The sequence below is a fragment of the Phyllostomus discolor genome, chromosome 4 (genome assembly GCF_004126475.2).
Source record: "Phyllostomus discolor isolate MPI-MPIP mPhyDis1 chromosome 4, mPhyDis1.pri.v3, whole genome shotgun sequence".
NCBI classification, from domain to species: domain Eukaryota; kingdom Metazoa; phylum Chordata; class Mammalia; order Chiroptera; family Phyllostomidae; genus Phyllostomus; species Phyllostomus discolor.
Window position 1 is genome coordinate 15,139,914 of NC_040906.2, and position 25,953 is coordinate 15,165,866.

General features: G+C 54.2%; 1 protein-coding gene across 2 annotated transcripts in view; it reads right to left on the minus strand.

The window, feature by feature from the left end:
- Window positions 1-25,953, minus strand: part of PNKD (PNKD metallo-beta-lactamase domain containing) — a 62,295-nt gene that overhangs the window by 10,215 nt on the left and 26,127 nt on the right. The window contains exon 1 of one of the 2 annotated variants that reach the window (XM_028510829.2): window positions 10,267-10,515. The exons of the other annotated variant lie outside the window; for it this stretch is intronic. Within the exon in view, the coding sequence (XP_028366630.1) occupies window positions 10,267-10,427 (161 nt within the window). The 5' untranslated portion in view covers window positions 10,428-10,515. Of the gene's footprint in view, window positions 1-10,266; window positions 10,516-25,953 lie in introns of those variants that run through there. 2 annotated transcript variants of the gene reach the window in all.

Sequence of the window (25,953 nt, forward strand, 5' to 3'; positions counted from 1 at the left end):
CAGGGCGCCAGCAATACGCACAGCCTGGGCGGTGTAGCGCCAAGGTCTTGGGGCAGGCGGGAGCGGGGCGAGTTCTGGGAGTTTCCAGGAGGCCCAGACAGGGCCGGAGGGGCAGAGCGCACCAGGGCAGAGGTCAGCGAGGTGAGCAGGGGCCGGGTGGTGGAGGAGCGGTGGAAAACTGCTGGCGGCTTGTAAAGCAGGGAAGCATGTGCTCTGACTTCCCTTTCTAAGAGCTCCCCGGGCTGCTGAGTACAGGGCGCAGGGAAAGGGAGGAGAGTGGAGGGTGGCAAGGGAAACTGAGTCACTATTTGGGAGAGAAGGCGAGGAGGGCCTGGACTAGAGGGGTGCTGGAGGTGCGGAAAGGCGGAGATGGATGCCAGGCCTGAGGTGTGTGCCCCATGGGCTGTGGCGGGAGGGACAGGTTGCCCTTGCAGGACTGAAGTCTGGGTCACAGTGCAGAGCAGGGGCAGGGGGTGGGGGGAGACCCCAGGACCTAGAACCCCAAGCCACCGGGCCTAGAGCCTTCCTGACCTGAGAATGACTTCCCCCGATCCTCTGGCGCCTCCTTCGTCTGCCTACACACTGGCTGTGTCACCATCGCCAGAGTCCAAAACCACGCTCGTCAGCTCTTCCTCCTGCTGCCGGTCTTTCTGGGAAAGGCCCTGTCACCGACCCAGTTGCACAGCTTCAGCCCCGACTTAACCCTCTCCCTGGCATGTGTGACCAAGACACAGTCTCTCTCACGTTCACCTTCTACCCCCCACCCCACGGGCTCACCCAGGAACAGCCCCTAGAAGCTCTTAATTTGACCCTTATGAAAGCTTCCTTTACACAGCTCTGTCTGCAGTCCAAACTGCTAGGCACTGGCAAAAAAAAACCAAAACACCGTCATTGACTGAGTCTCGCTCCTGCTCAAACGCCTTCAGGGGCCCCCCACTGCTGACGGGACAGTGCCCCACCCCCGTCAGGCAAGCCCTTTGGATCGGCACAGGAAGGGCTCGCTGCCTCCTCCCCGCTGTGTGGCCCAGGGAAGACCCTGTGCTCAAGAGTGAACAAGCAGAAACCCGCACCTGTCCACGGGAAGCACGTGAATAAGTGAGTGGTGACACCACCAGACCCTGAGAGACGCACAGCCAGCACAACGGAGGATCGAGAGCACCAGGTCTCGGCACGCACTAAGGTCAATGTAACATTGCGCTGACAGGCACACTGCAGAGAAAACCACCTGACAATGTTGATTAAAAATGCCAAAGCAGCCCTGGCTGGCGTGGCTCAGTGATTTGAGCGCCCCGGCCTGCGAACCAAAGAGTCGCTAGTTCGATTCCCAGTCAGGGCATGTGCCTGGGGTGTGGGCCAGGTTCCTATTAGGGGGGGCGAGCAAGAGGCAGCCACACATTGGTTTCTCTTTCTCCCTCCTTTCCCCTCTGTCTAAAAATAAATACATTAAATACATCTTTAAAATAAATAAATAAATAAAAATGCCAGAGCATGTAGAACCATCACCTACATCGGTCAGGGATACTGACGCACTCAGCGAAGAATCAAGCAGCCGAGGGAAGGGGCCGCACGCAGGGCCCCCCCAACCCCCGGGGGGGCAGGGAGGCGGTGGGCACAGGGCTGTCACGGGGCCTGCAATCTCTTCTTGAGCTGAGCAGTGGACTGACTCTAATCTATCTTCCTTTGAATTCCTGAAATAACTCATTAACATTTCAAACCTCCCATCCTCCTGCAGGCCTCTGGCCTGGAACACCCCTCCCACGCCCTTCTCTCCTTACTGGACTCCTGGGCTTTCTTCAGGGACCGGCCCCCACCCTGCAGCTCCTGACTACCCCAGTGGGAAGCCTTCCCCCCCAGCTCCACCCGCAGCACCCACCCTGCAGCACCCACCCTCCCCCTGCCCCTCCACGAGGAGGAGTGGGACCCCAGGGCCTTATCAGCTTCTACCAGCACCCTAATCGGGACCACGCGGTGGCAGGCAGGCAGACATAACGGGAGACCCAGCCTGCTCCTTGTGGTTCCTGTTCCTGTCCCCCGGGCACCCCCAGCATGAGCACAGCCCAGAACTGGCACTCACAAAATGCTTAGTGACCCGAAAGTCAGGGAAGGCTGGGCATGCACTCGCTATCCAAGTAACCAGGCACTAAAATCCACGGTCTCCTCGGCACCCTGTGCAGCTGGCCCCATGCTGGGCCGTGACCCCTGTGAAGCCCAGAGGGGTGTCTGGGGCCCAAGGTAGAGCCACCTCTGCCGCTGCTGCTCTCCCCTCCCCTCCTCATCCTCCTGCTTCCAAGTCCTACCCCTCTCCCTGCCACACTCACACAACTGGTCAAGCAGGGTGCTCTGCGAAGCAGGTCACCTAGACCCAAGGGCATGGGTGCGGCTCTGTCACTGGGGCATACAACGCCAACTTCCCGTGCCCTGGGGTCTGGACCCTGGTCCCTGAGTGGAGGAGCTAGAGGGGTACCAGAAGGGGGATCTGCAGACAGGCCCACAGTCCTGGCCCTGCCAGCCCAGGTTAGGGCGCTGCTCGCGCGCTCACTGACTCGTCCCTAGTAACAGGGACCTTTCCCATGGCTTTCCTTGACCCCTCCTGCCGCAGCCCTGAGCTCTGGGCCTCCTGTCATCTCCTGTCACCCTCCGAACCACCCAAGCAGGTCCTGTTGTTCCCTCCACCTCCCAGGTGAGGACAGTGGAGCCCACAGAGGTGGGGAGAAGTCTGCTTGCTTAGGGGCACAGGGCCGTGGGCCGTGGGGCAGAGACTCGCCGCCACAGCCTGACTCTGGAGTCCACACTCCTAACTGCTGAAACCCTCCCCAAGCCCCCAGTGAGGGGCTAGGAGGAGATGAGTAGGCCCGGACTATCTGGGGTGCCCAGCTCCTTTTGCCGAGAGGAAGGGTACAGCGGGGCAGTTACACTGACCAGGCACATGGCCGGACACACAGCGCACAAGCTGGCCGTCTGGGGCACCTGGGCCCCCAGCTTGGGCTCTTCAAGGCACAGACCCCTGTGACACCGTGAAGCACATCCCAGGACCAAGTCCTCACACATGCAGCACTTTGCCACGAGTGCAGGGGGGCAGGAACCCCTTGAACCTCAGGGGAAGACACCCAGAATCAAAGAAGCCCTTTCAAATCTGCGCTCGGGGGTTCCTGGTCCCAGACTGAGGGCTGGGCTGGTGGCTGCTTGGGGACCGCCGTGAGCCCGATGGACATGGGAGAATGTGAAAGGTGAAGGAGACAGTGGGAAGGACCCGTCCTTCCGTCTCCCGGCCTGCCACCTGACTGGGACGTCACTGCCCACCGAACGGCCCCACAGCTTCCTTTCTACTGCTGGAGCTGGAGGCAAGGAGCAGAGCCCAGCACGTTCACCGTGACTTGCAAAATGACACTGACATCCCAGGGCCAGATGGTGTGGGGTTCAAACTCCCTGCCATGGGGTCCCCAGGCACGGTCGGAAAGCCGGGATCTAGAATGACCCAGGGGCCGGTTAAACAGAAAGATTTTGATCTTCTCCTCCGTTGGCCCCCTTCCTAGATTCTGTTTCAGCATATCTGGGGCCCGGAACTACCCATGGTCAGCTCACCAGAAAGAAAATCAAGTCTCCTAATTGGTCCCCTGGGACCCAGGTGGGAGACAGAAAAACCACTCTGCGGAGCGGGCTGGGGGTGGGGGCAACCGTCTGGGGCGAGCCCTGCAGCTGTCCTAGGCCCCCCCCCACCACCCGGGATTAGGGCAGCGGATGCAGCACCAGCCACCCCAGAGCGGGGTCACAGGCCCACTGATCTGGATGGACTGCGGCTCTGCGGCCCCTCGGGTATCTGAGTCTGAGCCTCCAGCCCCATGGGAGGCTGGGGGGACAGCCGAGGACAGGGAGACTCAGCCCTGCCCCCTAACCTCCTCCCTGTGGCTCAGGGTGGTGCACACACAATGAAGCTCTTCTTCTTCCCCTCCTCCCTCCCTAAAGGGCAGTCTCCCCATCCTGGGCAGCCCCAAGGCAGGCCTGAGGGTGTTCAAGTATTTGCCCCAGCTAGACCCCCGGCTCCAGCCTCAGGACGGCCCAGCGCAGAAGGGGAGCAGCATAAAGGGGGGTTCTGTATCCAACAGAATGACCTGGAAAGCCCCTACTGCCAGGGTCACCTATTTTGACCCCTCCCTCCCTCCCTCTGGTACTCCCTACCTGACCTCCCCCCAAATCCTGGTGAGGCCCCAGAGTACACCAGGACCCAACGGGCAAGCCAAGGTGGTGAGGCCTCTGGCCAGGAAGCATATTTGGCTTTCTCCTCTCAGGGCCAACCCACCCCAGGCCCTGGGTTTTATTTGGTTTTGGTTTTGGTTTGTTTCTTTCAGCTTCCCACCCCTTCCCACTGCCCCCCTACCCCCCTTTGTTCCAATCCCAGGCCATCTTGCTCCAGTCCTGCTCCCTGGGCTAGACCTATGGGGGCCAGGGATCAGGCCTTCGAAGACCTAACGCAGGAAGAACCAAGAATGCACAATGAGGGCGTTGCATCTGGCCGGCCACAGGGCGTTCTTTATGAAACCGAACCCAGAAATGGCTATCTGAGGGCCGAGGGGCTTGCAAGGCCACCAGGACACACAGTTCTGCTGGAGCAAGGGTCTGGGAGGGACAAATGGAGCAGCCCAATGCTGTGCACGCTCTCAAACCCGGGGCAACTGGAGAAGGTGACGAGACAGCTGGAGGGCCCTAGACTAGGGTGAGAGTTTCCCAAGGCTGCCAGCGGGCCTGGCGGGGAGGAGGCGACTTCCCCACACCCAGGACATGGGCAGTGCTGGCAAGCGGCCAGAACACAGGCCTGCCCAGGAGATCACGGGGCCTGTGTCCGCCGTCTCCATGCCCACCCCGGGAACGGTCTTCCACAGATTCCCACGCCCTCTCCAGACCTCACCCGCCTGTCCCGGGGGAGGAGGGGCTGTTGCTGAGGCTCTCGGGGAGGACCGGGGGCACAGACGTTGCTAGCCACCTGTGAGTGCTGTCTCGGTCCTGGCTGGGAGGCCTGGGCTAATTCTGTCTCCTTGCCCACAATTCCAGGCCTCCTGCCCGCCAAGGCCCCTTGGTTTTGTTTGGTTTTTATTTTGGTCTGTTTGTTTTGGCTCCCTCCCCACCAACCTCAGGCCCTCTTTCCTCTTTCTTTCTTCTTTAAGACTCTATTTATTTACTTTTAGAGTGAGGAGAAAGGAGGGAGAAAGAGAAAGAGAAACATTAATGTGAGAGAGAAACAACCACCGGTCGCCCTGTCTGGTGACTGAACCTGAAACCCAGGCGTGCGTTCTGACTGGGAACTGAACAGGGGACCCTTTGCTTTCGGGGACAACGCCCAACAGAGCCACCCGGGTCAGGACTCGGGCCCTCTCCATCTAGTCCTGTCCCCTGGGCCGAGCTTTTCACTTACTCAGCAAAGAGACATCTAGTGAGGGCCCACTCTTAGCCAAGAACCGTTCTTTCTGAAGCTGGGACACTGTAGTGAACAGCGTCTTCCCTCACGTGGCTCATGTTCTGGCTGGGGGAGGAAATCAATAAACCAGCAAACAAGGCAATTAGTCAAGGATGTCAGAGAAAACAGCAAAGTCAGATGGAGGTATTAGAGGGTGCAGGAGTGGGGGTGCTGCTACTTTTGTGTGGAGCGCTTAGGGGAGCCTCTCTAATCGGATGAAAGTTGAGCAGAGGCCTGAAGGAGGGGTGGGGCAGCAAGCCATGTGGCCACCTGGCCATCTCGGGGGAGCCACGACAGGGCTCCAAGCTGAGACGACCTGGGGATGGTGGGGGAGCAGCGAAGAGCCCTGGGTGACCCCGGCGGGATGAGCACGGAGCGGAGCAGGAAAGGTGAGATGGTAGACGGGAAGGCCACACGGGGCCTTGGGGCCATTCCGACGCCATCTACGAGCGTCAGAATGGCCCTAGAAACTAGCAGAAAAGCAACTCGTTTCTAAATTAAATGCAAACTGTTTCATTCTGGTGGGAGGTACAAAGGCGTAAGGAAGCGGTCCATTTAGGAGGCCAGGCGAGGACGAACCAGGGGTCGGCCCAGGGCGGGAGCAGTGGAGGTAGGGATCAGTGCTCAGAGTTTGGATATATTTTGAAGGTGAGCTTTGAGGATGCAACAAAATTTGACAGGTAGAGGCGTAGGGAGGAAGGGAGGTCTGACAGGCCCTCGGATGGAAGTAAGGTGAGGGGTCATGGCCTGCGGAGGGTGGAATTGGAATTGGGCGGATTTGGAGGGGGCGTCAGAGAGCCCCGAAGACCTGAGTGAGGGTGCGGACCCCATCTGGTGGGCAGTGTGGCTTGGGGAACGGGCCACGAGCTCAGAGCTGGGGTTTACAGACTGACACAGCAGCAGAGGGGAAGCTGGGCAGGGGGGAGCCAAGGGGCTGCCATGGATGCCGGGGCTGCAGCTCACCAAGGCCCCAAAGGGCCACAGGAAGGAAAAGGCCGCTGCTCCCCTTCTGCAGGCTGCGCTGCGAACGCCCAGCCCGTTGCCTCTACCAGGCCTTAAGTCAGCCGTGAGCCGGTGGGTCGCGCTTGGCCCACCCAAGGCCCTCAGCTCGGGATTCTTGTCGCCCTTTGAAACCAGGCCAGTGGGCCTTCCCAAGCCTCAGAGAAGGGGCTTCCTCTCACAGAAGGGGAGCAAAGCAAAGTTTGTCTCGGGACACCTGGTTTTACTTGGATGAGGAAGGTCGAGAAAGATGTTCGCCCTGACTGGTGTGGCTCAGTCAGCTGGGCGTCCCGCAAAGCCAGAAGGTCGCCAGTTCGATCCCTAGTCAAGGCTCATGCCTGAGTTGTGGGTTTGGTCCTGGTTGGGGCGTGTACGGGAGGCAGCCAGTTGATGTTTCTCTTTCTCCCTCCCTTCCGCCTGCTCTCTAAAAATAAATATATACAATAGAAAGGTAGAAAGAAAGAAAGAAAGAAAGAAAGAAAGAAAGAAAGAAAGAAAGAAAGAAAGAAAGAAAGAAAGAGCTTCACCCAGGGGTGAAAAGGGGGCTTGGTCAGGAGGGAGCAAGGGCTCTGTCGGCTAGGACTGCCCAGCTCCGAAGGCTGGACAGCGGGCCCCCATCCGCTCCCTCAGCTCTGCAGACATTCCAGCCCTGCGCAGGCCGAGACTTGTTCCCCACCCAGCCCTGCTCTGCAGGCAGAGGCTCTGCTCAGGACGATGCTCTGCAAACCACGCACCCCCCACCACAGCACTGAGAAGGCCAAGGGGCAAGGAGGAAGCTGGGCCATGAAGCGGGGGACACACACGGGAAAGCGCACACACTTTTTTATCCACACCCGAGGACACTTATATCAATCGCTTGCCTTCTGTACACACCCAGGCCAAGGATCGGACCCGCCACCCAGGTATGCGCCCTGACCGGGAATCAAACCAGCAGCCCAACTGGCAACCCTTTGGCTAGGGGACGATGCTCCAACCAACTGAGCCACATCGGCCAGGGCGAGAGCCCACACTCATAACCCCAGCCTCTTTAAGCATACCCTGCCACTCCTGGGGAACTTGTCAGGCCCTGGTTCCTGCCACAGTTTGGGTCTCTGTTCACAGGCTCCTCCCCCTACTCCTTGAGAGCAACTCCCAGACTGCTCACATCTGTGATCCCACAATCCCCACTCAGGGCAGAAGGGACGAGGGGTTTCCTGATTGGTAGATCTGGCAGGACAGGCTTGGAAGACAGGAGCAGAACTATGAAGGAAGCTAGGAGGAGCCTGCCTAGCACCAGGTGCCCTCCCACCCCACCCATCCCCCTGCTACAGTAAGAGCAATTGCTAACACTTCCTGAGCGAGTGCCACCAGTCAGGCCCTGTGTATGTACACACACAGTTTCATTTGATCCTCACAGGAGCTCCAGGAGGTAGGTGCTATCGCTGTGCTCCTTTTACTGAGACAAACAACTGAGGCACAGTGAGGCTAAGGTCACCGGGCTGAGGCTTTGTCCAAGGTCACCTGGTTACTAAGCAACAAAGCTAGGATTCAAAAGCAGATTTGCCCAACCCCACATGCTATGCGCCTAATTGCTCCACATGCCGTCTCCCAGACCCTGCAGAATCCCGGACACGTGTGCCTCCCCCAGGGCAGCCCAGCTGCACCCTCCACTGTGCCCAGTTATCCCCATCCCAACACAGCGGTGGTTGTGTCTGAGGAAAGCCCTTGATAAGACTGTCAAACGCCAGCGATTAATGTCAGTTATGACAACGTGAACGGTCTTTCCTCTTCCAGGCATAACTTAGCATTTCCATTGCTGCGTTCCAGCCTCCAGCGAGCCCCCAGCAGACTCCTCCATTTGTGGTCCTTTCAGTCACTAGTTCAGGGCGCAGTGGGCCCGTGGGCTCTGCCCCTTCCCATCACGTCCTGTCCCTTCCCACCCCTCCCTCTCCATCCTTCCTGGAAGCGCCCCCACAGAGCAACACCTGCTCTTTTCCCTCAGCCTGTTTCCTGCCCACACCCCCTGCCCCTCCCAGCAGCCAGCTGCCTCTCCCCCAGGGGACTGGCCCAATTGTTTCCCAGACCCCGAGGGGCAGGATCTGGAATTCGGACTCCGGGCACGCCCTTCTGCTCTGCAAATTCGCCCTTCTGCTCTGCAAATTCGGGGAGTGGACTCCAAGGCTACCTTGAAATGCAAGCACGGGAAACCCCCAGGAACACTGACTATCAAAGAACCTCTCCAGAGTCCTGAGTATGTGGACTGGGAAACTCCCAGATCCAAAATTCTAGGAATACCCGGGACTCTGAGTAAGGCGACCTTGGGAAGTTCTCATCTGAGTATTTCTGATTCCAGTTCCTTGTGGAAACTTCTATTTTCTACTTCCTCAGGCCGTCTGAACAGTGACTTCAGCATCACCGATTCTGAAAGTCAGAAGTAGTTTAAAAAATCCCTCCCCAAATGGAATTGTACAATTTCCAAAAAATCTTGTGGGGAGAAATGTGTTGTTGTTTTTTTAACTCCACATACAAAAACATTTAAATATTTATAAATCTCATGAATTGAATGCTATTAGCAGGGCAGTGGGGACTTGGTCGGTGCATTACCGAGAATGCGGCCAACGTCTGGGATACCAGAAACGTGAATGCCCCAGAAGGCGCACACAAGACTCCGCGCACCGCCCCTCCCCGCACCGCCCCTCCCCCCACCGCCCACCCCCGCCGCCAACCCGACCCCGCCATATTTTTCCAGTTTCCCCCAACCAGGCCCTTCCACCTATTTCTTAGACCGAGTGTGAGGAGAATCCTCGGGCTGAAGTTTCTGGGATGTCTGGGGTGGTCTCGGGAGGAGGTGAGAATTGTGCAATGTCTTCTCCAAGCTCAGGAATTTCCCAAGCGCCCGTCCTCCCCTGAAACTGGCGTGTGGCAATGCTCCCACATGTCCCATCCCCAACATCACTGTCCTTAAACTGGGGCCTGAGGTCCTGCCCCCTGGCCCTGCGAGTAGCGGGAAGGAGATGGGGACCCTAGGAAGCTTTCTTCTTGGGGTTCCTTCCCTGCCTCTCCGTGTCTCAGTGGTTAATAGAGCTGGTTAGCCACCCTTGACTGGCCCGGGAAGGGGCAGAAGTAGGGGGGAGGGAAGAGTGAAAACGGAGTGGGAGGTGGAAGTAGGGGGCTGGGAGAGAGGGGGGACTTGGGGGAGGGGTCGTACAGTAAAAAGTTACTGGAGGTCAGTAAACCTTAAGCAGAGTAAGTAGGGTCCGATTTCACAGCCTGGGGCTTCCCACGTGGATAGGGGGATGGGACAGACAGACCTACAAAACTGTGACTCTCGCTTGGGACAGAAGGGCTTACTTATATTGTGCGGTGGGGAGTTGGGTGATTGGGAGAGGGACAGAGACACGTGGAAGGAGCTGGCGGTTTCAAATGACACTTGGATGGTTCGCAGCATTCCACCTACCCTGCACCTGCCGCCCACCGGGGCCTTCCCGACGCGGGATACAGCACCCACCGTCCTTTTCCAGCTCCCTTGTCTCCGGCTCCTCACCTGTCTCTTTCCTCCAGATGTCCCCTCACGCCCCATTTCTGGCCACCCTGGCCTGCCCCTCCGCTCCTCCTTTCCCAGCCCATACCAGTCTTCCAAACCCCTAACTTCTCTTCCCCCCCATATTAATGCTTTCCCTAGCCCGCCTCTCCGATCGCTCCTCTCTGAACCCGGACCCCCCAGCCCTTGCCCCGTACTAACCCTAAGCCCTCCCCCCCGCACCCGCCGCTAGTCTGCCCCCTTTCCCAGCGAGGCCGCTTGCCCGAGCTCCGCATCCCGCCCGGAGCCCTGCACTAACCCGATACGGAAGAGCAGCCGCTTGCTGCGCGCCATGAACAGGCCGCGGAGGGTCCGCCGCGCTCGACAGCTGCGGGGGCTCAGGAGCAGAGCGAGCGCCAGCAGCAGCAGTCCGCAGCTGGCGAGCCACAGACACGGCGCAGGCCAGGCTTGCCAGGCCATGCTGGGGGCAGGCGCCCGCCGCGGCGGGCCGGGGGGCGGGGCGGGGCGGGGCGTTGCTAGGCAACGGCAGGGCTCAAGCCCCCACACGGGAAACCTAGGGGGTTGGGGCCCCGCCCCCTGCGCCCGCAGGCTGGGGGGTGTGGAGAGCTTTCTGGCCCCGCCCCTCCATTGATTCGAGTTTGAACGCGCCTTTAAGCCACCCTCGCTCTGTCCAGCAAACACCTTGAAAGCCGCGGGGGGGGGGGGGGGGGCGGGGGAAGGTGGCCTGGCCCCGCCCCCGCCGGCCGGCTGGGAGGCGGGACCCGAGCGGGCCCTGGACAAGCGCTGATCGCAGTCGGCTTTCGCCCGAGTCCTGCGAGGGGGCCTAGGCTTCCAGCCTGCTCTCCGCACGACTTGCACCTTCCCGCTAGAGGAACTCTGGGGGAGTTCCTGGAATAAGCCTCTTGACTGGAAACCTTAGACTCGAACTTTTTCGGCTGGACGGAACTTGAGAGATCATGTGGGTCAGCGCTCATTTAGTTATTTATTCGTTCACTGAGTTACTTTTCTACGTCCTCCTACGTGCCAGGCACCGTGCTAGGCTCTGCGGATTCGAGAGGGTCAAAGACACACAGTCCCTGCATTCTTGGAATCAACAGCCAAGAATCTGATAGAGAAACAAACCAAATAAGCTGACAAACATAATTATGTGTGATATGCATTTACATTTATATACACATATGTACCTGTTATATATACATATGCATATACGTGTGTGTGATTAGGGGGCAATGATATGGAGGACGGAAGACTGGCTTAAATGGGGGAGGCCCTCCGTGAACAGGTGACGTGTGAAACCATCCGCTGAAGGATAAGTGGCCACAGAGGCTCAAGGGACATGACCAAGGTTATTATGCAGCAATGGGTAGCAGAGACAGGTCTAGGACCAAAATATTCTGACTCCTAAACCCTGTAGGACTTTCACATCTCTAGCCCCACCCAACCCCCACCGTTAAGGTCTGTGGGATGGAAGTAGATGTAAGGCAGGCGTGGTGACATCTGCAAATTTGGGCAAACCGGAGCTGTGGCCGGGCCCTGGCTCCAGCCTGAGCCCTGAGCCGGCACCGGAAGGGAAGGAAACGCTGCAAACACCCAAGCTAGCTCTCTCTCCCACGGGGAGACGGTGGGAGGGAAGCAGGTGAGATGGTGCTTTCGTAGTCTTCCCTGTGACCTGTGCCCTGGCCTGAGGGAGGCTGGATAACCTAACCCCCAAGTCACACATGCTCTCTCTCCCTCTTCTGGACTCTGATTAGGCAGTTGGATCTAAAGGCCGAGTCTCCAGTGTGGAGAGTAGAGAAGGATAGAATCCTCATGCACAGTGAATTGAGGGCCTCATTCCCCACCTTGACCCCAAAACCCAACAGATAGGTTAAATCACCTGCAAACTGAATTGTAATCCCAACACCTATTCCTGGGTTTTATTCAGAAACCCCAGAGGTGAAGTTTCTCTTACGTGGATACATCTTGAGGCACGAGCCCCCAGCCTGCTCCCTCCCTGTCTCCTTGCCTACAATTCAGCTTCCTCCCGGTGCCTGACACATAAAGGGCTCTCAATGACCAAAACAGAATTGAATCCATCCCCTGCCCTTAGCTTCCCACCTTGTGTGCTGCAGAGGAAGGAGGTAGAGGGGGAGAAGATTGACAAGCTAATTTGCAGAATGTCCTTCTAGGCCACGGGAGCTCCTAGGTCTCTGAGCCTGTGCCGATACATGCGGAGTGAAGACCTATAAAGCCTCATCAAAAGTCACCGTGGACACACCTTCCTGCAGATAAAGCTGTGTCAAGCATTGAGAAATTAAAACATAGTCCCTGTCATCTGAAACAGGAAATGCAGGCTCAGGCATTAGCCAGCAGAGACTACAGACAGGCTGAATTCTAATCTCAAGCCACACACACATCAACAAGATTATAGATAACAATCGGAGACCCGTTTTGTAAAACACGTGCAGCTGGGACAGGGCTCGGGGTAAGGGGTCAGGGTGGATGTTCTAGGGCGCTCCTGCCGGCTCAGGAATCCAGCCCTCCCCTCCTCTGGATGGTTCTGACAGACTGACAACAGCTGCTGCAAATCTGCTCTTGTTTCACCTCCCTCCCGCCCGGGGGAATTTCCCCAGCTGGCCAGACTGATGCCTCATTATTCGCTCCCTCCTGCACGCTGCACCTTATTAATACCTGAAGATTTGTATTTTGCTTGAACCCATCACATCATTTCACACCCTCCTGACTTTGCGCTTGCTGTGCCTTCTGCCTGGAGAACTGTTCCTCCTTTGTTCCCCAAAACTCAGGTCAGGTGTGCTCTCTTCAGGAAAGCTTTTTTCTGACATTCCCACCCCAGCACGGGCTTAAGCAGGGATGCCCAACTTGAGGCGCATGGGCTGCATGAGGCCCAGGATGGCTGTGACCGTGGCCCAACACAAAATTGTAAATTTACTTTAAACCTTCTTTTTTTGCTCATCAGTTTTCGTTAGTGTTTGTGTATTTAATGTGTGGCCCAAGACAACTCTTCTTCCAGTGTGGCCTGGAGGTGCCAAAAGGTTGGACACCTGCAACATGCCCCGCTCCTGTGCCAAGTCCAGGACCTGCACAGACAGAGTAGTACTCCTGTCACTCAGGCAACACCCTCATGCTATATATTTGTTTGTTTGTTTACATGTTTATCTCAGAGTCTAGAGTTTTGGAGATTTTACCATCTTCATTAAGAATAGGGACTATGAGCCCTGGCTGGTGTGGCTCAGCAGATTGAGTGCCAGCCTGAGAGCTGAAAGGTCACTGGTTCAATTCCCAGTCAGGGAACAGGCCTGGGTTGTGGGGCCAGGTGCCCGGCTGGGGGCACGCGAGAGGCAACTGATTGGTGTATCTCTCACACACTGGTGTTTCTCTCCCTCTCTTTCTCCCTCCCTTCCCCTCTCTTCAAAAATAAATAAAAAAAAAAGAGTAGGAGCTATGATTTAATGCTTTTCCTCTTCGAATCTCCAGTGCCTGGTGTGAAGTCAGACACATACCAAATACCCACAAACACTCCGAGGCCCCTGCCCGATGGGACCGAGTCCGTCTCCCCCACCTCATCAGGCGCCCTTCTTCCCTTTGTCACCACGAACCAAGTGACATTCCTCCTCAGCTGGCCAACCCATTCCTGCCTCGGGGCCTTTGCTCGAGCGCCCTCCACTTGAAGCACTTCCCCCCCCAGTTCTTTGACTCAGTGCGGTGGTTTATGATCAGCGAGTCAGAGCAAGGCTGGTGGCTGCCCACATTTCGTAACACTGGGGAGGGGCATGGGAGGGCCACGTCTGGGGACCTGTACACCCCAGGTCTCTGCCCACGACCTCCTCCCGTGAGTGGCTTGGGGGGTACTGCCAAGGCTAAGGCTTGCTTCTGTGACTCTCCTAGGGAGAGACCCACTGATAACCTGGGCCAGGTGACCGGCAGTCCTGCATTTCTGGCCTGTGATGATGTGGTGGTATTAGAGCTTAACTCACAGAGAGCAAGCCTCCTCCCAGGTCCCTGGGATGGGGGTGGGGATTCTTGAGCCTGCTCCGAGTCCCCTTGCCATATCAGCTCGTCCGTCCCTGGTGTCTGAATCCTGCCTTCCCGACTGGCCTGGGAGCCCCCCTTAGGATCCAGAGCCTGCCTTCGTCTTTGCATCACAGCTCCAGCTCGATGCCTGGTGCTTGGCAGGCATTCAGAAAGCTGAGGTGATGATGATGATGATGATGATGATGACGATGACGACGACGGCAATGACACAGTCATGAAGGAGATGAGATGATTGGAACTGTTTGAATGTTAGAGACAAGAGACACTGTGTTGGACCAGGGTGGAGAAGTTCAGTTTAGGAAGGTCAGCCAAGTGCAGACGTGGTGGCTGGGATACCCTGGCCTCCGCTCCGCCCAGCCCCGCTCACATCAGCCCATCCCCTCCTCTGCTGCCCCCACCCAAGCTCCCCGACTGACGGCGGGCTTCCCTCCGAGCTGCTGTGCTGCCCACCCCAAAAGCCTGGTTCGTTTGGGAATAAATGCCCCTGACACCCTCTGCCTCTTCACACCGTCAGCATCCTGCCTTGGTCAGGCGCTGGTCCGGGTCAGGACCACGGCTCCTCCTGCCTCACTGGCAAACTTCTCTCCACCCGCCTGCATCAGTGCAGCCATGGACCCGGCCCGGGCTCTGCGGAGTTAGACGCTGGTTTTAGTCTTCCTGCCCGATTCCTTCCATCAAGTAATCCCAACAAGCTCAGCTCCTTCAACGTTTTAGCTCAGCGGTTCTCAGCTTTGGGGAGTCTGGGAACCACACACGGAGCGCGTTACAGCGCAGGATCCTGGGCCCCTGTCCCAGAGAGTCAGACTCAGCAGGTCTGGCTGGGGCCCAGGAGTCTTCACTTTGCCTTGGCCTCAGTTCCTGGGCTCAACACCAAGGCCTTCACAATGCAATTCAATGGCCTACTCACATGGTCACACCCTGGATGTCCCTGGAACTTTCTACCTCTGAGATCCTACGCCTCAGTGTCCCTGCCCTGACCCCTTCCCCCCACCACACGCACACCTCCGCCTCTAGCCCCTCGCACCGTGTGTTGCCTTCCAGCCCTGCAGCCCCTTGCAGCCTACATGGCCTCCGTCTCCTCGAGACCTTGGGTTCATCTCTCGGACCCTCACCGGCTGTCAGCTTCCTCGCCCCCTGTCCCTCCAACTGTAGCCTCCAGACCTGCCTGTGCCAATCCGACACCCCACCGTTTCTCCTCCAGCCCCACTGACAGGCTGCGGGAAACGACTGTCCCCTGCGGGTCAGGGCCTCTACAGATCGGGCCTTCCTGCGGCCCTCCACGCGGGTGCTGGGCAGTGCTCTCACTTGGCTGAGGGCTCCTCTCATGGTCCATGGTCATTTCTGGAAACCTCGGGCCCAGCTCCTATTGAGCCAATACCCTTCTTAGAGGAAGTAATATCGGTGCCCACCCACCCCCTCTCTAAACTTTGCTACTTACAGTGGAATTTTTAGAGGAAGTACCATGGGCCCCTCTTGCTCATATCTTCAAGTAGTGTTTCCCCTGGTGGTCATGTTTCCTCATCCTGTGAGCGAAGAGGGAGTGTCTCCCTGCCTTAAAAACTCCTCTTGACCTTGAGTCCCTTTATAGATTCTCTTCTGCCTTTATCTCAACATAACCTGGTTTCCTAAAAGTCTGCCTCCCTGGGTGTGGTAGATGGTATTTCGGCTCTCAAGTCTTAGTCTGTCCCTGTAAATACACCCTCTACCCTGCGACTATGTACGATTTCCATGAAGGTGACATAAATGTCCCCACGCCACTGGGGTGGGCTTGGTTCCATAACTGGGCTTTGGCCAACGGAATGCTGGCAGACATGACACAAGCAGAAGTCTTGATTATGTGACTGTGGGTTGCTTGGCCTCTGCACCTGTGCCTTTCACCGTGAGAACATCCCAGGGGTAGCTGCCAGTCTAGGGAGGATGAAAGACACATGGAGCCGGCTGGGCCCCACCCACGGCTTGGAAGCCAGCCCGACCCAGCAGAGCCCAGCCTGGATCAGCGGGAACCCAGCCTACCCACAGATGCACGAGAGAGAGAGATGCATGCTCATTGCTGTATGTGTCCCAGTTTGGCATTTGCTTGTAACACAGCGCTATTGCAACAGTAGCTGACGAAGACAGTGGGAAGCAGACTGGTTGGTTATGAAGACAGCGGTGGTGGGAAGACATGTGACTGGAGAGCTGACTCGGGGTTTGGAGAAGAGCAGTCTGGGCCTGCGCCTCACAGAGCGCGTAGGAATGAGTGCCAGGTGGATCCAGGTGCTGAGGGCATACAATTAAACCTTGCGATGTCAGAGGGACATTAAATACATGTCCACCCCCTGACAGTGGAAGGCTTTCTCAGGCTAAAAGCAATGAAAGAGTTTTTGTAATTTTCTTTAATAGGCATGTATTACTCTTAAACTCAAACAAAAGGCAACTGATCTAAAAAGGAATTACTCTTTTGGCTACTTTTAAAAAATGTAAACCTTCTATATCCGAGGTCCCCAACCTTTTTGGCACCAGGGACATTTTTCCACAGCCTGGGGTTGGGGGTGATGGGGTGGTCAGGAGGCTGAGCTCAGGCCGCATTCCTCAAGGCCAGTTCCTAACAGGCTACGGACTGGTACCGATTGTGGCCTGGGGGTTGGGGACCCCAGTTCTATATGTTAGAACATGCACACACGGAAAAGCAAAAAAAAACATTGTGGAAAATATTTGCCTCAAGTTTGTGAAAGAGTTAATCTACTTAATATAAAAAGAGCTTAGCCTTCGCTGGTGTGGCTCAGTGGACTGAGCACCAGCCTGTGAACCGAAAGGTTGCCAGTTGGATTCCCAGTCAGGGCACATGCCTGGGTTGCGGGCCAGGTCCCCAGTGGGGGGGCATGTAAGAGGCAACCACACACTGATGTTTCTCTCCCTCTTTCTCCTTCCCTTCCCCCCTCTCTAAAAATAAATAAATAAAATCTTTTAAAAAATCCTAGAATTCACACAAATAGGATTGTGTTTATGTGTCCATAAAGATTTTTTAATACAAGTGTAGCAGGTCCTGCTGGTTTATTACATTCTCCACTCCCCGTTTTCCCTTGATGACCCCCACTTTGCCAGCTCTCCTATGAACTGCAATAGTTTCCAGGTTAGACCCACTCCAGCCCCGGTGGGTGGTCCTGATGTCCCCAGCCGGTTGGCACACTCATCGCCTGGCCAGGTGGTTAGTTACACAGAGGAATGTGACCCAATTCTTGCCACCAGATCATAAGAGCAAATGCTGATATTTATATACAACAAATCATGTGCCAGGCCCAGTTCTAAGTGCTTTACACAGGTTAAGTCTCATCTCTCCCAAGAGCCCTGTGAAGCAAACACAGTTATAATTCCCTTTGCACAGATGACAACATGAAGGCTCCGAGAAATCTAGACAATTACTCCAGGCTGCACAGCTGGGAGATGAGGAGTGAACCAGGCTGGAGGCCGTCTGGGGAGGCTTTCCTGGTTGTTGAAAAGGGATGTAATAGAATTGTGTTCTTTTCTTGCTCCAGGATGCCGTCGCATGCCTGTGTTAGGTCTATGAGGGAGCAGTTTAAGAGGATATTCAAGCTCTGGCTGGGTAATGCAGTTTGAGCATCATTCAATACACCAAAGGTGGTGGGTTTGGTCCCTGGGTCAGGGCACATACAAGAGGCAACCAGCGAATGCATAAATAAGTGGAACAACAAACCGATGTTTCTCTTTCACTTCCTCTCCCTCTCCCTCTCTAGAAAAAGAAAAAAAAAATTAAGAGGATAATCCAGTACACGGAAGAAGGCAGAGCAAAAATGGCAGAGAACCAATGTCCCTGAAGACATAACCGAGCCCCTGAACTAACCAGCCTGGGTTACCCTGTCCCTGGATTCCTTATTGCATGAGATAAAAACTGTTTCTATTGCCCTGACTGGTGTGGCGCAGTTGGCTGGGTGTCATCCTGCAAAGCAGAAGGCTGCCATTTCGATTCCTGGTCAGGGCACATGCCTGGGTTGCAGGTTCAGTCCCCGGTCAGGGTGCATACAAGGGGCAACCTACGGGTGTTCCTCTCCCTCTCCTTCTCTGTCCCTTCCCCTCTCTCTAAAAATAAATACATAACATCATTTTTAAAATTGTCCTTATTGTGTAGGTCACTTTTAGTTGTTGATTTTCTTTCTTTCTTTTTTTTTTTTTTTGATACTTGCAGCCAAAAACACTCAAGCTAGTCCTTGGGTAAATTTTACACTTTAACATAAAGTGTGTGTGTGTGTGGGGGGGAACAGGATTTAAATTTTGTATAAATTTTGTATAATTGATATGATCGCTAAGATAAAAATGCATAGAAAAAAATTTTAAGTGACTTTTGATGGGGGGCATCACTTATTTTTTTTTTCACTTAAAAACATTTTCTGGCCTATAATAAAAATGTATCACTATTTTCATAAAAAGTATAATTTTATAGAACAGTGAGAGCATGCGTCCTTGCTGCCTCTACGTCTCACTTCCCACCCACTGCTCGCCGCTCACCTGAGCTTCTGCGCCCACCGTTTCATCCTCATCTGGCTCCCACGCCGTCAGCCTCGAGCCCGTCTGTCACGTACCCTCTGGGCAGAGCCTTCCTCTCTCTTCGCCTCCCGGGTCACAGTCCTCTCTGGCTCCCTTCTCACGCGTCCCTGACCAGCTTCCCCTGCGGCTGTGTCAGCCGCGTGCCCAGCTCCCCAGCGTTCAGGGCTTGGCCTTTCCTCTCTCGGTCCACATCCACGGCTCCCCCGACTCAGCGACCAGCGTCCGCCCTCACTTCCCTCTTGAGTCCCAAATCTAAACGCCCACCTTCTCCCTGGCTTTCTCCCGTGGCGGGGCAGGTGTAGGAGAGTCCCAGTCTCTCTGCAGGAGGGACTGATCGTCTGCACGAGGCTATGTTGAGGACTAACTGTGATTGCTCGAGGAAAGGACGCAGTGCCCACTAACTTCATCACAGTTATTAAATGTGCATCGGTGTGAGCGCATTCTGTGCCGTCCGTCTGGTCCTCGTGGGTGCTCAGACGGTTTATGGATGAATGCCGAGGGTGTGATCCTTCCCTTCCTAGTGCCATCGCCCAAATTTGGGTCCTTGAGCCCTAAAACCAGGTCCATTACAGCCGCCTCCAGCCCCCATGAGTGTCGTCACAGAGTTGTAAGAGCCTCCGAAAGCCCGGGATTTTATCACCTCTGCCACCAGCTCAAAGCCAGTGTCTGTGCAGCTCAGTCCTCATTGCTCGGTGTAGCACTGCGGCCGCAGCCCGGTTTTGCAGTGTTCGGTGCTCTCACTTCAGGCACGTGCCACACCCCCCCCCCCCCCCCCGCCCCCGCCGCCGCCCCGTTAGTCAGCCCTCACTGGTCGAAGTCTCCTGGGTTCTCTGTCCCGCCACTCCTGCCCTGCCGCACGTGGGGAAATCATTTAAGGCCTATTTCTCAAGGTAGCTTCTGCCCCAGCACCCCTGAGGTGCTCTAAATCACTCCCAGGAGTGGCTGGAACTCATTAAGGCTTGGATTCCCCGTCCGGGGAATTCTGCAGGCTCTCCCAGGGGAGGAAGGGAGGAGGCGAGTTTGGTCCCCAGGGAGATTAGCCTGCCCTACCTTCCAACGCGGCAGCCCCTTGAAAGCTAAGAATAAGTCCAATCCCCTCTTTCAAGCCTTTTTTGATCGCCGCAGCTCTTGCCATGCTGGCCACGACTCTACCTCCAGACCCTGGAAACATGTCTGCCACTTAGTCGTCAAAAAGAAATAACTGGCTTGGGAAGGAACCCTCATTCTGTTCTCCTGTGAATGATGGAGGAACCCAGGCAGGGGTGGGGGGTGGGGCGCTCTATCTCCTGTACAGGACTGCGGCTTCCCTGCGGGCGGGCGGAAGCAGGGCCCTGGGCTACCTGGCCTGCCCACCCCAGTGCCGGGCGCCCTGCTTGCGAGGGAACCAGCGTGTGCTGGGTGGAGGGGGAAGGAAGAACGGAACGCGAGTGCGCGGCGGCCCGCGGTGCCCCAGGCCTGCACCGTGCCCTGGGCAGTGTTGTGTTGCCATCCCCACAGCTCTGCAAGGACGGCAGTGCTGTCCTCAGGTCAGGGAGGAACAGCTGGGGCTCAGAGAGACTGACCCATGTGCCCAACCAGGGCTAACAAGTGACGGAGCCAGAACTCAGTCCTGGTTTTATCTGCCCCCAAAGTCCGGGCTGTTTCGGCTGATACTGTGCTGCCGGCAGGGCAGAGGGTCTGCGGGGAAACAGATAGCAGCTCACGCTGGTAACTGGGAGAGAGTTTTGTGTGAGGGCTGACTACTCTACTAGGGCTGAGCAGGGCATACGAGACCGGAGGGACAGCGCCGTTCCCCAGGGCTAGTGACACTGGGGCTCTGCCAGCACCTCTAAGCCTGACAGGTGAAGGGAGGGAGCAGTGATGGAACCTGGAAGGGTGGAGCTGTGTGGCCAGGGCCCCTGACTCGGGCTGCTGCCTGTGGTTGAGGGGTGAGGCAGTTTGGTGACCCTCCAGGGAGGGCGAAGAACAAGTACCCAGACCCCACGGCTCCTCGCCTTCCCCCCTCTCCTGAGGAGCTAGCTCTCCCGGGGCCCAACCCAACTGAGGCTGGACAGTGGGCAAGGAGCCCGCTGTCGTGTCCGCACTGGCCAGCTCCAAGCACGGCAGAGGAAGATGGAGAAGGGCATGAGGGCAAATGGCAGACAGCCAGCAAACAGGCTAGAGAAGACACGTGGGTTTGGGTGGCTGTGGGCAGGGCTGCTGACCCTTCAGAGGTGGAGCCGGCCGTCACCTTTCACCTGGTAGCCCAGACAGCCGGGAAATGCCCTCCCTGCTCTCATGAGCACACCCCCACCAGCCCATCCTCTACTCAGAGCTGGAGGTTTTCTTAAAATATGACCCAAATCATGTCCTTCTGCTGCTCAAAACCATTCAATGGCTTCCTTATAGGATAACTAACATCCAAAAATTTTTAATGACCCGCGAAAGTCCTGCTGATCTGGCCCCTGCCCACCTCCCCAATCTCCTCTTAGGCCACACCCCTGCATTCACTGGTGTCCAGTCCCCAGCCACGTGAGTCTTCTTGAAGTTTCCAGAACACCCCAAGCTCTTTAATCCTCCCAGTGACCTCCTCCACCACCTTCACGTAGCACGTTCCTTCCGTGGAAAACGGTGGCAACATGCCTGCATTAGTATCTGCTAACTATCCCCCAACTCCCGAGATGGGTACTTCAAGCAAGCTCCGAGAGGGCAAGAGCTGTATTTATCTCATTCACTCCTGTCTCCGCAGTGCTCAGCTCAGTGCCCAGCACATCGGTGAGCTGGCCCTTCGGAAATGCTTGCTGAGCCCTGACTAGTGTAGCTCAGTGGATTGAGTGTCAGCCTATGAACTAAAAAGTTGCCGGTTCAATTCCCAGTCAGGGCACACGCCTGGGTTGCAGGCCAGGTCCCCCACTGGGGGTGTGCAGGAGCCAGCCAGTGGATGTTTCTCTCCTCTCACACATCGATGTTTCTCTCCTTCTCTTTCTCCTTCCCTCCCCTCTCTCTAAAAATAAACAAATAATTGTAAAAAACACTTGCTGAATTAGTAATAAGTGATGGGGTTTAAATCCTGGCTATGCCTCTGCTGTGAGCCCATGAGTCTGGCCCTTTAGGGCTCTGAGCTCAGCTTCTTTTTAAATGAAGCTTGGAGAATTTAAAACACCTAAACAAAGAGAAGAAAACAGGATAATGAAGTGTGTCTCAGGCACACATTTCCTAGCTTCAACACTGGTCGACTGGTGGGCTAGGTCTCTTTATCTGTAGATAAGGAAGATTAGGATGACTTTCAAATGTTTTCACCATGACTCACAATGAGAAAGGCATTTTACATCCAAACCCACACCAAATACGTATATAAATAAAACTAAAACAAAGTCACACGAAATAGTAATGCAGGAATTCTTTGGCATCTGCGGGGGATGGGGTCCAGGACCCCTGGAACGCCCGGGTCTGCAGATGCTCAGGTCCCTTACATAAAAAGGGGTGGTGTTTGCACATAACCTGTGCAACCCTTCCCTACACTCTAATTATCTCTAGATCACCTGTAATACCTAATACAATGCCAATAGTTGTTATACTGTGTTGTTTAGGGAACAATGACAAGGAAAAGGTCTGCACACAGTGTACATCAGCAACAGTGTAACATTTTTGTTTCTGTGTATTCCCAGCCTGGGTTGGCAGAATCCCCTAATGCTTCGGAAACTGAGGCTACGGAAGGCTGACTGTAGTGCTTATTGTCAGGATGGGCGGGGTAGGACACAATGGCGGCTGAACTACAAACATAATGGCTGAACTACAACCCGGAAAAGACGGCTGACGTCAAACCAGGGCGCCACCAATGATATGTTGCCTCTTTGTTCGGAGGGACCAATCCCCAGCTCCCAAGAAGACAGCCAACCAAGATAAAATCCCGCCATATTCCCTGCTCAACCCTACCCAGCAGACCAGGGAACCTTGCCCAGGTGCACAAACCCCAATAAAGCTCTATGCTGCATAACTTTGTGGCTGATTAGTATTTATTCCTCGGCGGAGCCTAAGAAAACCTTTCACTTATATTCTGATTTTTTTTCTAGTCTATTTTTATAAATGTTCCTATGACCCACTTAGTGTGAAAAACACTGCACTGAAAGACCTTCCCTTCCACCTGTCTAGAATATGGTTAGGGTTTCCCCTTTTCTTGCCAAGTGATGATAGCCAGACCCTGCCCTCTAGTGGTCCTGTTTGGGAACTGATTGTGTCGTCATGGAAATAATTTTTCATTTGGGAATAAATTCATTTCAGTAGAAAGTACTGAGTGCGGGCCTAGGGCTGGCATCTGGGGGGTGAGTCTGAGATGAATTATGGCATGGACTCTGGCCCCTATAGTCTTCCCTGAATTGATGAGCACGGCATACAGTCTGTATTTCCCAATATGGTAGCCACTAGCCATACATGGATATTGAGCAGTACTTGCAATATAGCTAATACGACTGAGAAATTGAATTTTAAAATTATTTAACTTGAATTCATTTAAATTTAAATATAAAAATTTAAACTCACCCTGCCTGGTGTGGCTCAGTGGATTGAGTGCTGGCTTGTGAACCAAAGAATCGCTGGTTTGATTCCCAGTCAGGGCACATGCCCAGGTTGTGGGCCAGGTCCCCAGCATGGGGTGTGTAAAACACAACCACACACTGATGTTTCTCTCCCTCTCTCCTTCCCTTCCCCTCTCTATAAAAAAAAAATAAAAATAAAAATTAAAAAAAAGTAAAAAAAAAATTAAACTCGCTCTGCCTGGTGTGGTTCAGTGGATTGAGTGCTGGCCTGTGAACCAAAGTGTCACTGGTTCAATTCCCAGTCAGGGCACATGCCTGGGTTGCAGGCCAGGTCCCCAGTAGGGGGCATGCAAGAGGCAACCACACACTGATGTTTCTTTCCCTCTCTTTCTCCCTCCCTTCCCCGCTCTCTAAAAGTAAATAAATAAAATCTTAAAAAAAAAGAAACTTGTTTAAAGAAAAGGAGTTAGTTACCTATAGGGTAGTTCCCATAAGACCATCGTCAGCTGATTTCTCAAAAGAAACTTTCCAGGCCTAGAAGGGATTGGCAAGAAATACTCAAAGTCATGAAAAGCAGGGACCTACAGCCAAGATTACTCTATCTAGCAAAACTATCATTTAGAATCTAAGGGCAGATAAAGAGTTTCCCAGACAAGAAAAAAAAATAAAGGAGTTCATCATCACCAAACCATTATTTTTTTTTTAATATTTTATTTATTTATTTTTAGAGAGGGAAGGGAGGGAGAGAGAGAGAGAGAGATCAATGTGCGGTTGCTGGAGGTTATGGCCTGCAACCCAGGAATGTACCCTGGCTGGGAATCGAACCTGGGACACTTTGGTTCCCAGCCCGCGCTCCATCCACTGAGCTACGCCAGCCAGGGCTCCAAACCATTATTATATGAAATGTTAAAGGTGACTTATTTAAGAAAAAGATAAAAACTATGAACAATAAAATGGCAAAAATATGTATTTCTCAACAATTGAATCTAAAAATCATTCTAAGCAAACAAGAAGAACAGAGACAGAATCATGGATTTGGAGAGCATTTTGATAGTTGCCAGATGGGAGGGGTGTGTGGAGGAATGGGTGAAGAGGTAAGGGGATTAAGAAGTACAAATAGGTAGTTACAGAATAGCCAAGGGGATATAAAGTACAGCATAGGAAATGGAGTAGCCAGAGAACCTATATGAACATGACCCATGGACACGACCCACGATGTGGGGAGTGGGGGGTGCTGGGTGGAGGGGGCAAAGGGGGAAAATTTGGACAACTGTAATAGCATAATCAATAAAGTACAATTTAAACAACATTTTAAAACTAAAAAAAATGAAACTTATTTCAGTTACTGAAAAGTTACTTTTCAGTTACTGAAAAGTAACTGAAATATGTTTGATTCACATACAGAACCTGGGTAGGTGAATCTCCTTTTTCAACTGCACATTTTATAAAATCTAAATAAACATTCAAAGGAGATAAAATACAAAAAATTAAATAAATAATATTCAATATTTCTGATGAAAGCCTAATAACCAAATTGTGGTGTGCTGTAATTCTAAGTTACCACATTTTAAAGACTTAGCATGAAAAAATCCCATTAATAATTTTATACTAATTCAATGTTAAAAATAACACCTTAAGATATATTGGATTGAATAAATATATCATTAAAATTATTTTCACCTGTTCCTTTAAAATACTTTTAAAAATATTTTATTCATTTATTTTTAGAGAGAGAGGAAGTGAGGGAGAAAGAGAGGGAAACATCACTGTGTGGCTGCCTCTTGCATGTGCCCCCTACAGGGGACCTGGCCTACAACCCAGGCATGTGCCCTGACGGGGAATTGAACTGGTGACACTTTGGTTTACAGGCCAGCAGTCAATCCACTGAGCCACACCAACCAGGGCCCTTCCTAAATGTGGCCACTGGAAAACTGAAGTCACTTACGTGGCTCACAGGCATTCCTTGACAATGTTATTAAATATAGTGAATCTTTGGGGGGGTTTCCCCTTGCGTTCTTTCAGTATTCTGGTTAGAGAAGAAGAGGGGAAAAGACGTGTCACATCATATTTCCACTGGGCTGCACTCACAGGGCTGGAGGTTCTCCTGATATCCCTCCTTCCTGCCCCTCCTCTGCATCTTGCACCTTTGAAGGAGATGGAGCAATATGCTAGAACCCTCATTCAGACCAGGGCGAGGGTGGTGATGTGGATTAGAAGTTAAGTGTTGGACACATTGAGGCTGAGATGCCTTTGACTTTACGACTCCGAGTGTGGTCCATGCAGCAGCAGCGGCATTCCCCAGACCTTGTAAGCAATGCAGACTCTCAGCCCCACGCCACCAGAGTTCTGCTTTCTAATTCTGCATTTAAAAGCAGAATTTGCATTGTAACAAGATCCCCATGTGATTTCTTTGGACATTCAAGTTTGAGACGCAGTCTCCCACTGGGTGGCCAAGTGGAGAAACAGGTGGCAGTTCTCTGGTTGCTTTTCCTTGCTCAGTGAGGTAGGAAGCAAGGTCAAGGCTGAGAGGGAAGGGGCTGGAGTTTGGAAGAGATTGGGAAAAGGGCGGAATAATGACCTAGGATGGGAATGCTAATAGAACGTATGAGAAAAACCTGTCTGCAGGAGCCGGGAGGGAGATTGGTCGGCACCTTGCACGTTTTTCTCCTCCCTTTCTGCTGAGTGGGTGCAGAGCTGGGGTTGTGCCTGCTGAGTGCCCCAGGCAGAGAGGGGCGAAGGAGTGAGGAGTGATTGTAATGATGGATCTGAGCTGGTTAAGGAGGGAAGTGAGGGACAGGGGAGAGGAAGAGAGGTAAGATGCATAGACCGTCAGTCTTGGTGTGGAACGGCACGGAGCTGTTGGAGCCAGGGCCATAGCGAGGGAGGGGCAGGCGGCA